We start from the raw sequence: 13,246 nt of genomic DNA, 5'->3' as shown, positions 1-13,246 counted from the left end.
TTCATCAACAGAAATGAGAGGAAGGGGATAAATGTTCTAGGGAACATCCATATTGGAATAATCTGGAGTGCTTCTTAAAAACTGAAATTTTTGGATCATAAAGATCGACTGAATCAGTGTTCCTTGGGTGATAGGGCAGGGAGCTAGCCACAGAGTTTCCATTTAACAAGCATCCTGGGAGATTCTATTCTAAAATAAAGGTTGACTATCTTAAACCTAAGGGATACTGGAAAATAATAAGGAAAATAAAAAAAGTGCTCTAGTTATTTTGATATAGAAGAAGAAAAATTAAAGACTATTTATTTATTGAAGTACATATATTCAGAAAGTTTGCTTTTACACCTTTTAGGAATACAGCTTTGTATTATTGTGAGACTTAAACGGAAATTTTTTATTTATCTCCAACTTTATATTTCTCAATTATGTAAGAAATATGAATGAAATGAATGAACTGAAATGTATCAGTTCAATTCAGTTCAGCCGCTCAGTTGTGTCTGACTCTGCAACCCCATGGACTGCAGCACGTCAGGCCTCCCTGTCCATCACCAGCTCCTGGAGTTTACTCAAACTCATCTCCATTGAGTCAGTGATGCCATCCAACCGTCTCATCCTCTGTCATCCCCTTCTCCTCCTGCCCTCAATCTTTCTCAGCATCAGGGTCTTTTCAAATGAGTCAGCTCTTCGCATCAGGTGGCCAAAGTACTGGAGTTTCAGCTTCAACATCAGTCCTTTCAATGAACACCCAGGACTGATCTCCTTTAGGATGGACTGGTTGAATCTCCTTTTAGTCCAAGGGACTCTCAAGAGTCTTCTTCAACACCACAGTTCAAAAGCATCAGTTCTTCGGTGCTCAGCTTTCTTCACACTCCAACTCTCACATCCATACAGGACCACTGGAAAAACCATAGCCTTGACTAGATGGATCTTTGTCAGCAAAGTAATGTCTCTGCCTTTTAATATGCTATCTAGGTTGGTCGTAACTTTACTTCCAAGGTGTAAGCATCTTTTAATTTCATGGCTGCAGTCACCATCTGCAGTGATTTCGAAGCCCCCCAAAAAGTCAGCCACTGTTTCCCCATCTATTTCCCATGAAGTGATGGGACTGGATGCCATGATCTTAGTTTTCTGAATGTTGAGCTTTAAGCCAACTTTTTCACTCTCCTCTTTCATTTTCATCCAGAGGCTTTTTAGTTCTTATTCACTGTCTGCCATAATGGTGGTGTCATCTGTATATCTGAGGTTATTGATGTTTCTCCCAGCAATCTTGATTCCAGTTTTTGCTTCATCCAGCCCAAGGTTTCTCATGATGTACTCTGCATGTAAGTTAAATAAAAAGGGTGACAATATACAACCTTGTCCTACTCCTTTCCCTATTTGGAACCAGTCTGTTGTTCCATGTCCAGTTGTAACTGTTGCTTCCTGACCTACATATGGATTTCTCAAGAGGCAGGTCAGGTGGTCTGGTATTCCCATCTGTTGAAGAATTTTCCACAGTTTGTTGTGATTCACACAGTCAAAGACTATGGCATAGTCAATAAAGCAGAAATAGATGTTTTTCCGGAGCTCTCTTGCTTTTTCGATGATCCAGCGGATGTTGGCAATTTGATCTCTGGTTCCTCTGCCTTTTCTAAAACCAGCTTGAACATTTGGAAGTTCACAGTTCACGTATTGCTGAAGACTGACTTGGAGAATTTTGAACATTACTTTGCTAGCATGTGAGATGAGTGCAATTGTGTGGTAGTTTGAGCATTCTTTGGCATTGCCTTTCTTTGGGATTGGAATAAAAACTAACCTTTTCCAGTCCTGTGGCCACTGTGAATTTTCCAAATTTGCTGGCATATTCAGTGCAGCACTTTCACAGCATCATCTTTTAGGATTTGAAATAGCTCAACTGGAATTCCAGCACCTCCACTATCTTTCTTCATAGTGATGCTTCCTAAGGCCCACTTGACTTCCCATTCCAGGATGTTGGCTCTAGGTGAGTGATCATACCATTGTGATTCTGGGTCATGAAGATCTTTTTGTACAGTTCTTCTGTGTATTCTTGCCACCTCTTCTTAATATCTTCTCCCTCTGTTAGGTCCATACCATTTCTGTACTTTATTGAGCCCATCTTTGCATGAAATGTTCCCTTGGTATCTCTAATTTTCTTTAAAAGATCTCTAGTCTTTCCATTCTATTATTTTCCTCTATTTCTTTGCACTGGTCACTGAAGAAGGCTTTCTTATCTCTCCTTGCTCTTCTTTGGAACTCTGCATTTAAATGGGTATATTTTTCCTTTTCTCCTTTGCTTTTGGCTTCTCTTCTTTTCAAAGCTATTTGTAAGGCCGCCTCAGACAGCCATTTTGCTTTTTTGCATTTCTTTTTCTTGGGAATGGTCCTGATCCCTGTCTCCTATACAATGTCATGAACCTCCATCCATAGTTCATTAGGCACTATGTGTCTATCAGATCTAATCCTTAAATCTATTCTCACTTCCACTGTATAATCATAAGGCATTTGATTTAGGTCATACCTGAATGGTCTAGTGGTTTTCCTTACTTTCTTCAGTTTAAGTCTGCATTTGGCAATAAGGAGTTCATGATCTTAGCCACAGTCAATCCCGTTTTTGTTTTTGCTGACTGCATAGAGCTTCTCCATCTTTGGCTGCAAATAATATAATCAATCTGATTTCAGTGCTGGCCATCTGGTGATGTCCATGTGTAGAGTCTTCTCTTGTGTTGTTGGAAGAGGGTGTGCAAACATGACCAGTGTATTCTCTTGGCAAAACTCTATTAGCCTTTTCCCTGCTTCATTCTGTGTCCAAGGCCAAATTTGCCTGCTACTCCAGTTGTTTCTTGACTTCCTACTTTTGCGTTCCAGTCCTATAATGAAAAGGCCATCTTTTTGGGGTGTTTGTTCTAGAAGGTCTTGTAGGTCTTCATAGAACCATTTAACTTCAGCTTCTTCAGCATTACTGATTGGGGCATAGACTTTGATTACTGTGATATTGAATGGTTTGCCTTGGAAATGAACAGAGATCATTCTGTTGTTTTTGAGATTGCATCCAAGTACTGCATTTCAGACCCTTTTGTTCACTATGTTTGCTATTCCATTTTTTCTAAGGGTTTCCTGCCCACAGTAATAAATATAATAGTCATCTGAGTTAAATTCACCCATTCCCATCCATTTTAGTTGGCTGATTCCTAGAATGTCAACGTTGACTCTTGGCATCTCCTATTTGACCACTTCCAGTTTTCCTTGATTCATGGACCTGACATTCCAGGTTCCTATGCAATATTGCTCTTTATAGCATTGGACCTTGTTACTATCACCAGTCACATCCACAGCTGGGTGCTGTTTTTGCTTTGGCTCTGTCCCTTCATTCTTTCTGGAGTTATTTCTCCACTGATCTCCAGTACCATATTGGGTACCTACTGACTGGGGGAATTCATCTTTCAGTATCCTGTCTTTTTGCCTTCCCATACTGTTCATGGAAAATATATACACTTTCATTAAAAATGAAAGTGAAAATATATACACTTTCATTACAAAACTCAAGGTAATAGTGTTTTTTGCTTACTCCCTCAGACAAGAATCAGAGATAAGCTTACTACTATTAGTGTTTTTCTTTGTTTTCACTTAGTAGAATTTATTTCTGGCTAACAGTTTTAGCAAATAAACACATCTTTAAAAAAGTAATCTTGCTGTTGGTTATATATACATGTCAAATTTATATATACTCATTTTTTCATGATAAGTTTTTAAAGTTTTCCAATTTCATTAGAGGAAGTTATGTTTATTTTTTCAGTTGTTAAGTGTTTACCAGTGACAGAACCAGAGAATGGGAAAATTTTCAGTGATGCCCTGGAACCAGATCAAGAATATACCTATGGACAAGTGGTACAGTTTGAGTGTAATTCAGGCTACATGCTGGATGGACCCAAACAAATACATTGCTCAGCAGGTGGTGTTTGGAGTGCAGAAACACCAAAATGTGTAGGTAAGATAAACTTACTCACTTACTGTTGATTTGATTAATTGCATGAGTTTAGTTTGTTTTTTCATGAAAGTATACCTTTCAAAACACTGTGAATCCTATAGGATTTGAAAAATACTAATTATTCAGCACTTACTACTTTACAGTAGGTGATCTAAACTGTTTACAAGTGTCATCTATTTAACCTTCCAAATGACCATGTGATTTATGTACTGTGTTCATCTCTGTTTCATAATTGAGGAAATCATGGTGCAAAGAAATTAAATTGCATGTCCAAAATGATCATGCTGTATATGGTAGAGGTAAGATTCAAACCTAGGTAGCTGCTGCTGCTGCTGCTAAGTTGCTTCAGTTGTGTCTGACTCTGTGCGACCCAATGGATGGTAGCCCACCAGGCTCCCCCGTCCTTGGGATTCTCCAGGCAAGAGTACTGGAGTGGGGTGCCATTGCCTTCTCTCAAACCTAGGTTATATGACACTAAAGTCCATTCTCATAACCATAATTAAAGTGTAGTTGACTCATGACTAAAGTAAAATTTTAAGCATTTCTGCTACAAGTTTTAATATTAAAACTCTAAAAGGTCATTTTATATTTGAAAAACTAAACATTCAAAGTTTATCTCTACTGATGTATCATGATGACATTCTGTCTTTGAATAACACTTCTAAAAGTGGCCCTGTTTTATACTTGCACTGGAAGTTTAGTATAAATATTGCTGATCTGAATTGAATCCACTAAATAAATTTTTGTCTTTAAAAAGAAGTTCTATAGTACTGTAAGCCAGCATTTCTTCAGTCATAATACTGCTGACCTTGGCCTCATGACCAATATGATGATTTTGTTGTTGTTCAGTTGCTCAGTAGTGTCCAACTCTTTGCAACCCCATGAATTGCAATGCACCAGGCTTCCCTGTCCTTCACTATGTCCCAGAGTTTGCTCAAACACATGACCATTGAGTCAGTGATGCCATCCAGTCATCTCATCCTCTGTTGCCCCGTTTTCTTCCTGCCCTAAATTTTCCCCAGCATCAGAGGTTTGTCCCAATGAGTTGGCTCTTTGCATCAGGTGGCCAAAGTATTGGAGCATCAGCATTGGCATCAGTCCTTCCAATGAATATTCAGGACTGATTTCCTTTAGGATTGACTGGTTTGATTTCCTTGCAGTCCAAGGGACTGTCAAGAGTCTTCTAGCACCACAGTTTGAAAGCATCAGTTCTTTGGCACTCAGGCTTTTGTTGTCCAACTCTCACATCCATTCATGACTAGTGGAAAACATCATAATTTTGGCATTACAGACCTTCTTTTTGGCAAAGTGATGATTCTGCTTTTTAATACATTGCCTAGGTTTGTCATAGCTTTTCTTCCAAGTAGCAAGAGCCTTTTAATTTCATGGCTGCAGTCACCCTCTGCAGTGATTTTGGAGCCCAAGAAAATGAAATCTGACAGTTTCCACCTTTCCCCCATCTATTTGCCATGAAATGATGGGACTATATGCCATGATCTTCATTATTTGAATGCTGAGTTTTAAGCCAGCTTTTTCACTCTCCTCTCTCACTTTCCTCAAGAGGTTCTTTAGTTCCTCTTTGCTTTCTGCCATTATAGTGATATCATCTATGTATCTGAGGTTGTTGATATTTCTCCCAGCAATCTTGATTCTAGCTTATGTTTCATCCAGCCCAGCAGTTTGCATAATGTACTCAGCATGTAAGTTAAATTAGCAGGGTGAGAGTATACAGCCTTGACATACTCCTTTCTCAATTTTGAACCAGTCAGTTGTTCCATGTCCAGTTCTAACTATTGCTTCTTGTCCTGCATACTGGTTTCCCAGGAGGCAGGTAAGATGGTCAGGCGTTCCCAACTTTTGAAGAATTTTCCACAGTTTGTTGTGATCCACGCAGTCGAAGGCTTTAGAATAGTCAATGAAGCAGAAATAGATGTTTTTTCTGGAGTTCCCTTTCTTTTTCTATGATTCAGCAGATGTTGGTGATTTGATCTCTGGCTTCTCTGCTTTTTCTAAATCTAGCTGTACATCTAGGGGTTCTTGGTTCAATTATTGAAACTTAGCTTGAAGGATTTTGAGTATTACCTTGTTTGCATGTGAATGAGTGCAATTGTGTGGTAGCTTGAACATTCTTTGGCATTGCCCTTCTTTGGGATTAGAATGAAAGCTGAACTTTTCTGGTCTTGTGCCACTCCTGAGTTTTCCAAGTTGCTGGCATATTGAGTGCAGCACTTCAACAGCATTATCTTTCAGGATTTGAAATAGGTCAGCTGGAATTCCATCACCTCCACTAGTTTTGTTTGTAGCAAGGCTTCCTAAGGCCCACTTGACTTCACATTCCAGGATTTCTGACTATAGGTGAGTTACCACACAATTGTGGTTATCTGGGTCATTGAGATCTTTTTTGTACAATTCTTCTGTGTATTCTTGCCACCTCTTCTTAATCTCTTCTGCTTCTGTTAGGTCCTTCCTGTTTTTCTCTTTTATTGTGCCTATCTTTGTGTGAAATGTTCCCTTGAGAACCTCATGATGATATTTGCTTTTGTCATAATGTATTATGTCCAATTTATTTAAAATTACCATACATTTTTTTTTTTTTACCAATACTTGTTTGGGAGAAATTTCTACCATATATTTTTTAACATTATCTAATATCCCCACATTATTTACATTTTCTTAGTTTAGTCTGTCCTACAGTGAGACGCAAAGAGAAGTGTTCCTCTTCCTAGAAAGTCCTTTTTACAAAACTATTTTGAGTTAATAAAGATGAACATATTTATATGCAGTGTAGCAGTTACATATGCTCTAGAGATCATGTGGTGGGACTTGTGATTTAGTTGCTGAGTTGTGTCTGACTCTTGCAACCTCATGGACTGTAGCCAGTAGGCTCCTCTGTCCATGGGATTTCCAGGCAAGAATACTGGAGTGGGTTGACATTCTGTTCTCCAGGGAATCTTTCTGACCCAGGATCCAACTTGGGTCTCCTGCATTGCAGGCAGGTTCTTTACCAACTGAGCCAACAGGGAAGCTCTAGAGGATCATGGGTGGGGTTTATTTTTTGCATACATTTCTGTGGTTAGTGAAATCTATCAGAAATGACTGATGCAAAACATGTCTTAAAGGAAGAATGAGAATCTTTAGATGGATTGAGGCAGGGAAAAGCAAACCAGTCAGATGGAGAGGAAGGGGCAGTGGCTTTGAGGCCTCTTTGAGCATGAAGCCCCTTGTTCCCATTTTTCTCAGGGGCCTTAACGTAGGATGCAGGCAGAGAGGAAGTCAGTGATAGAGTGAATATGAACAGTCCAAGGTTCTGAGGGGTGGCACACACCATGCTGAAGGATTAGGCTTTTATGCAGACTAGTTTGGGAATCAGTGAAGCATTTTAAGTGGAATACTGAAGTGACAGGAAAAATATCATTAAGTTGCAAACAGGAAAGAAAAGATTGAGATGAAGGGAGAATAGAATCTGGAAAATTGGTTCCTGTTGCTGGAATCCCAGGGGAAATTGTTTGAGAGAGGGCATTGTGAAAGATAATGGCCACCTTTTGTTTGTTTGTTTGTTTTTGACAGAAACTTGAAGGGATGGCAATCACAAGAGCTGGTCAGTTGCTTTTTGGAAGTGCAATACCATGATTTAAATTAATGTCTTTGATAAAGTATTTTGTTAATAATTACTCTATTATCAATAACAAAAAATATATAATTTTTACAAGTCATTCACTGAAATTATGTATCAAATTTGACCTACTTTTAAAAAAAATATGGTATTTTAATTACATAGCAAAACTACATGAGTTCATGCAATTTGAATGTAATATCTGTGATACAGCTTCATATTAAAAAAAAAATTCCGTAGTTCTATGTAAATTATTTCCATGAGAATGTTTTCCCTCAAAAAACACATATATTCTTCTTGAATATATTGATTTTTACTTTCCCAATATATGCAAGTGTTAGAACACTTATTTGGAGAAGGAAATGGCAACCCACTCCAGTGTTCTTGCCTGGAGAATCCCAGGGAGGGCAGAGCCTGGTGGGCTGCCGTCTATGGGGTTGCACAGAGTCGGACACCGCTGAAGCGCCTTGGCAGCAGCAGAACACTTATTAAGTGCCTCAGCAGTACAACTGGAAACATTATTTGGTATAAGAATATTGAATGATATGAGAAAAGTTCATTATGTATTGCTAATTATTATTTTTTTAAAGCAAGGTTAAATGATTTGGAATTGAGATCACATATTTTTGCTACTTTTATGTTTGAAAATTTTTATAAAAAGCTTTTAAAAAATGATATATGTAGAAGAGGCCTATGCACTGTCATATGGAGTGAAGTAAGTCAGAAAGAAAATCAACTATTGTGTATTAACACATATATGTAGAATCTGAAAAAATTGGTAGAGATGATCTTATTTACAAAGGTGAAACAGAGACACAGATGTAGAGAACAAACGTATGGATACCAAGGGGGAAGGGGGAGTGGGATGAATTGTAAGCCTGGGATTGACATATATAGAGATATTATTGATACTATGTATAAAATAGAAAATGAATGAGAACCTACTGTATAGCGCAGGGAACTCAGTGCTCTGTGGAGACACAAACGGAAAGGAAATCCAAAAAGAAGGGATATGTGTATACATACAGTTCATTAACTGTGCTGTACAGTAGAAACTAACACAGCACTGTAAAGCAAATAAACACCAATAAAAATTAGGAAAAATAAAAATAAAAACCAAGCCTAGAAAAAGTTGAAAAAAAAAGAAAGGCATTAAGTACATGATGTTTTCTAGCTTTCTACAAATGAAGGACAGGAGGCAACATAAATATTTAGTAACACCAAATGGGTAAACATCCTTTTGATGTAATTTCCCACAGCTCTAGAAATTGATGTTCAGATTCATTCAAAATACTATAATATATAAAATGCTTAAGTTACAACAAGCATCTTCTTTATATAACATTAATCTAAAATAAAGCAAAATATATGGAAAACCAGGATATATATGAATAGGCTGTTTTACATAAATCACAATGAAACTACTTTGGTATTCAGTTTTATATATATAGCTGATGAAGTTACTAGACATTATTTACTTCAAGAAGACTAATTTATCCCCCTAAATAAATCAGCAACAAGATTTAAATGAGAATTTTAACTTTCTTCCAAAATGAATGTTAAAAACAACTGATAAATTATTCATCAAGCATTCAGGTCAAAACATGACTTTGTTTGGTGACCTAACTTACTTAATGGAATGGAAACAAAAGTTTTATCTTTATATAACTTATGTCTGGGACACAGTACTTTGACATATAATGGACATTTTGGAATTTAATCCCTTTTGTTTAGAAATTTTCTGCAAAACACCAGTCATTTTAAATGGACAAGCTGTACTTCCAAAGGCAACTTATAAGGCAAATGAACGAGTTCAATACAGATGTGCAGCCGGTTTTGAATATGGTCAGAGAGGAGATACAATATGCACTAAATCTGGATGGACTCCAGCTCCTACTTGTATAGGTAATGTTACATTTCTTTTATATCTTTTGCTGTATATTTTACCAGTTGCTTTAACTCAAATACTCCTTACCATTAAGCAGTTTATTTTTTCTGAAAATGGAGTATTGATGTTTATTTATTGTTGTTTAGTTGAAGTCATGTCTGACTCGTTTGAGATCCTATGGACTGTAGCCCGCCAGGCTCCTCTGTCCTTGGGATTTCCCAGGAAACAATACTGGCATGGATTGTCACTCCCTTCTCCAGGGGATCTTCCTGACCTAGGGACTGAACCTCTGTCTCCTCCATTGGATTCTTTACCACTGAGCCACCTAGAAAGCATGACTTAAAAAAAAAAAAGATTATTGCAAATTTATCCTTGTTGTCTACTAGCAAAGTTGATATAAATGACTGAGTAGAACTTTATAAATCAGAAAGGACTATGTCAAGGGGTAGCACACTATTGTTGTGTACACACAGTTGTTGTGCAGTCATGAAGTTGTGTCTGACTCTTTGCAACCCCATAAACGGCAGCATGCCAGGTTTCCCTGTCCTTCACTATCTCCCAGAGTTTGCTCTGACTCATGTCTATTGAGTTAGTGATGCCATTCAACCATCTCATCCTCTGTTGTTCCCTTCTCCCCCCACCTTCAATCTTTCTCAGCATCAGAGTCTTTTCTAGTGAGTCAGCTCTTTGCATCAGATGGCCAAAGCATTGGAGCTTCAGCTTCAGCTTCAGTCCTTCCAATGAATATTCAGGGTGGATTTGGGTTGATTTCCTTTAGGATTGACTGGTTTGATCTCCTTGCTACTCAAGAGTCTCTCAAGAGTCTTCTCCAGCACCACAGTTTGAAAGCATCAGTTATTTGGTGCTCAGCTTTCTTTATGGTCCAACTCTCTCATCCGTATATGACTACAGGAAAAACCATAGCATTGACTAGACAGACCTCTGTTGGCAAAGTAATGTCTCTGATTTTTAATATGCTGCCTAGGTTTGTCATAACTGTTCTTTGAAGGAGTAAGCGTCTTTTAATTTCATGGCTGCAGTCACCATCTGCAGTGATTTTGGAGCCTAAGACTATAAATTCTGCCACTGCTTCCAGTTTTTCTCCTCTATTTGCCATGAAATGATGGGACCGATTGGCATGATCTCAGTTTTTTGAATGTTGAATTTTAAGCCAGCTTTTTTACTCTCCTCTTTCACTTTCATCAAGAGGCTCTTTAGTTCCTCTTTGTGTTCTGCCATTAGGGTGCTATCGTCTGCATATCTGAGGTTGTTGATATTTCTCCTGGCAAACTTGATGCCAGCTTGTGATTCATCCAGTCCAGCATTTCACATGATGTACTCTGTATAGAAGTTAAATAAGCACGGTGACAATATATAGCCTTGATGAACTCCTTTCTCAAATTTGAACCAGTTTGTTGTCCCATGTCTGGTTCACGCCACAGTGCCAGGTCAAATCCAGCCTGTTCCTTTTTGTAAACTAAGACTTATTGGAATAGAGACATGCCCATTCCTTACATGTATTGTCTATGGCTACTTCAGGGCAAAGGCTAATAGAGTTTTGCCAAGAGAACGCACTGGTCATAGCTAACACCCTCTTCCAACAACACAAGAGAAGACTCTACACATGGACATCACCAGATGGTCAACACTGAAATCAGATTGATTATATTCTTTGCAGCCAAAGATGAAGAAGCTCTATACAGTCAGCAAAAACAAGACCGGGGCTGACTGTGGCTCAGATCATGAACTCCTTATTGCCAAATTCAGACTTAAATTGAAGAAAGTAGGGAAAACCACTAGACCATTAAGGTATGACTGAAATCAAATCCCTTATGATTATACAGTGGAAGTGAGAAATAGATTTAAGGGACTAGATCTGATAGAGTGCCTGATGAACTATGGACTGAGTTTCGTGACATTGTACAGGAGACAGGGATCAGGACCATCCCCATGGAAAAGAAATTCAAAAAAGCAAAATGGCTGTTTGGGGAGGCCTTAGAAATAACCATGAAGAGAAGCGAAAAGCAAAGGAGAAAAGGAAAGATAAAGCATCTGAATGCAGAGTTCCAAAGAAGAGCAAGGAGAGATAAGAAAGCCTTCCTCAGTGATCAGTGCAAAGAAATAGAGGAAAACAACAGAATGGGAAAGACTGGCGATCTCTTCAAGAAAATTAGAGATACCAAGGGAACATTTCAGGCAAAATGGCCTTGATAAAGGACAGAAGTGGTATGGATCTAACAGAAGTGGAAAGAAGAGGTGGCAAGAACACACAGAAAAACTATACAAAAAAGATCTTCACAACCAAGATAATCATGATGGTGTGATCACTCACCTAGAGCCAGACACCCTGGAATGTGAAGTCAAGTGGGCCTTAGAAAGCATCACTACAAACAAAGCTAGTGGAGGTGAAGGAATTCCAGTTGAGCTATTTTAAATCCTGAAAGATGATGCTGTGAAAGTGCTGCACTCACTATGCCAGCAAATATGGAAAACTCAGCAGTGGCCACAGGACTGGAAAAGATCAGTTTTCATTCTAATCCCAAAGAAAGGCAATGCCAAAGAATGCTCAAACTACCACACAATTGCACTCATCTCACATGCTAGTAAAGTAAGGCTCAAAATTCTCCAAGCCAGGCTTCAGCAATATGTGAACTGTGAACTTCCAGATGTTCAAGCTGATTTTAGAAAAGGCAGAGGAACCAGAGATCAAATTGCCAACCTCCGCTGGATCATGGAGAAAGCAAGAGAGTTCCAGAAAAACATCTATTTCTGCTTTATTGACTATGCCAAAGCCTTTGACTGTGTGGATCACAATAAACTGTGGAAAATTCTGAAAGAGATGGGAATACCAGACCACCTGACCTGCCTCTTGAGAAACCTATGCAGGTCAGGAAGCAACAGTTACAACTGGACATGGAACAACAGACTGGTTCCAAATAGGAAAAGGAGTACGTCAAGGCAGTATATTGTGACCCTGCTTATTTAACTTATATGCAGAGTACATCATGAGAAACGCTGGGCTGGAAGAAACACAAGCTGGAATCAAGATTGCCAGGAGAATTATCAATAACCCCAGATATGCAGATGACACCACCCTTATGGCAGAAAGTGAAGAGGAACTAAAAAGCCTCTTGATGAAAGTGAAAGAGGAGCGTGCAAAAGTAGACTTAAAGCTCAACATTCAGAAAACGAAGACCATGGCTTCTGGTCCCAGCACTTCATGGCAAATAGATGGGGAAACAGTGGCTAACTTTATTTTTTTGGGCTCCAAAATCACTGCAGATGGTGATTGCAGCCATGAAATTAGAAGACACTTACTCCTTGGAAGGAAAGTTATGACCAACCTAGATAGCATATTCAAAAGCAGTGACATTACTTTACCAAGAAAAATTCATCTAGTCAAGGCTATGGTTTTCTAGTAGTCATGTATGGATGTGAGAGTTGTACTGTGAAGAAAGCTGAGCACCGAAGAATTGATGCTTTTGAACTGTGGTGTTGGATAAGACTCTTGAGAGTCCCTTGGACTGCAAGGAGATCGAACCAGTCCATTCTGAAGGAGATCAGTCCTGGGTGTTCTTTGGAAGGAATGATGCTAAAGCTGAAAGTCCAGTACTTTGGCCACCTCATGGGAAGAGTTGACTCATTGGAAAAGACTGTGATGCTGGGAGGGATTGGGGGAAGGAGGAATAGGGGACAACAGAGGATGAGATGCTTGGATGGCATCCCTGACTCGATGGACGTGAGTTTGAGTGAACTCTGGGAG

The 13,246-nt window shown here is 38.8% G+C and overlaps 1 protein-coding gene across 2 annotated transcripts in view; it reads left to right on the top strand.

The window, feature by feature from the left end:
• LOC133227536 (complement factor H) overlaps nucleotides 1–13,246 on the top strand; it is a 396,803-nt gene that overhangs the window by 21,854 nt on the left and 361,703 nt on the right. For both annotated transcript variants that reach the window (XM_061382126.1, XM_061382127.1), the window contains exons 5-6: nucleotides 3,791–3,982; nucleotides 9,330–9,500. In XM_061382126.1, the coding sequence (XP_061238110.1) occupies nucleotides 3,791–3,982; nucleotides 9,330–9,500 (363 nt within the window). The remainder of the gene's footprint in view (nucleotides 1–3,790; nucleotides 3,983–9,329; nucleotides 9,501–13,246) is intronic.

This window comes from Bos javanicus, chromosome 16 (assembly GCF_032452875.1).
Source record: "Bos javanicus breed banteng chromosome 16, ARS-OSU_banteng_1.0, whole genome shotgun sequence".
NCBI lineage: Eukaryota > Metazoa > Chordata > Mammalia > Artiodactyla > Bovidae > Bos > Bos javanicus.
The sequence above is the reverse complement of the archived record's forward strand: the minus strand, read 5'-3'. Positions and strand labels throughout refer to the sequence as shown.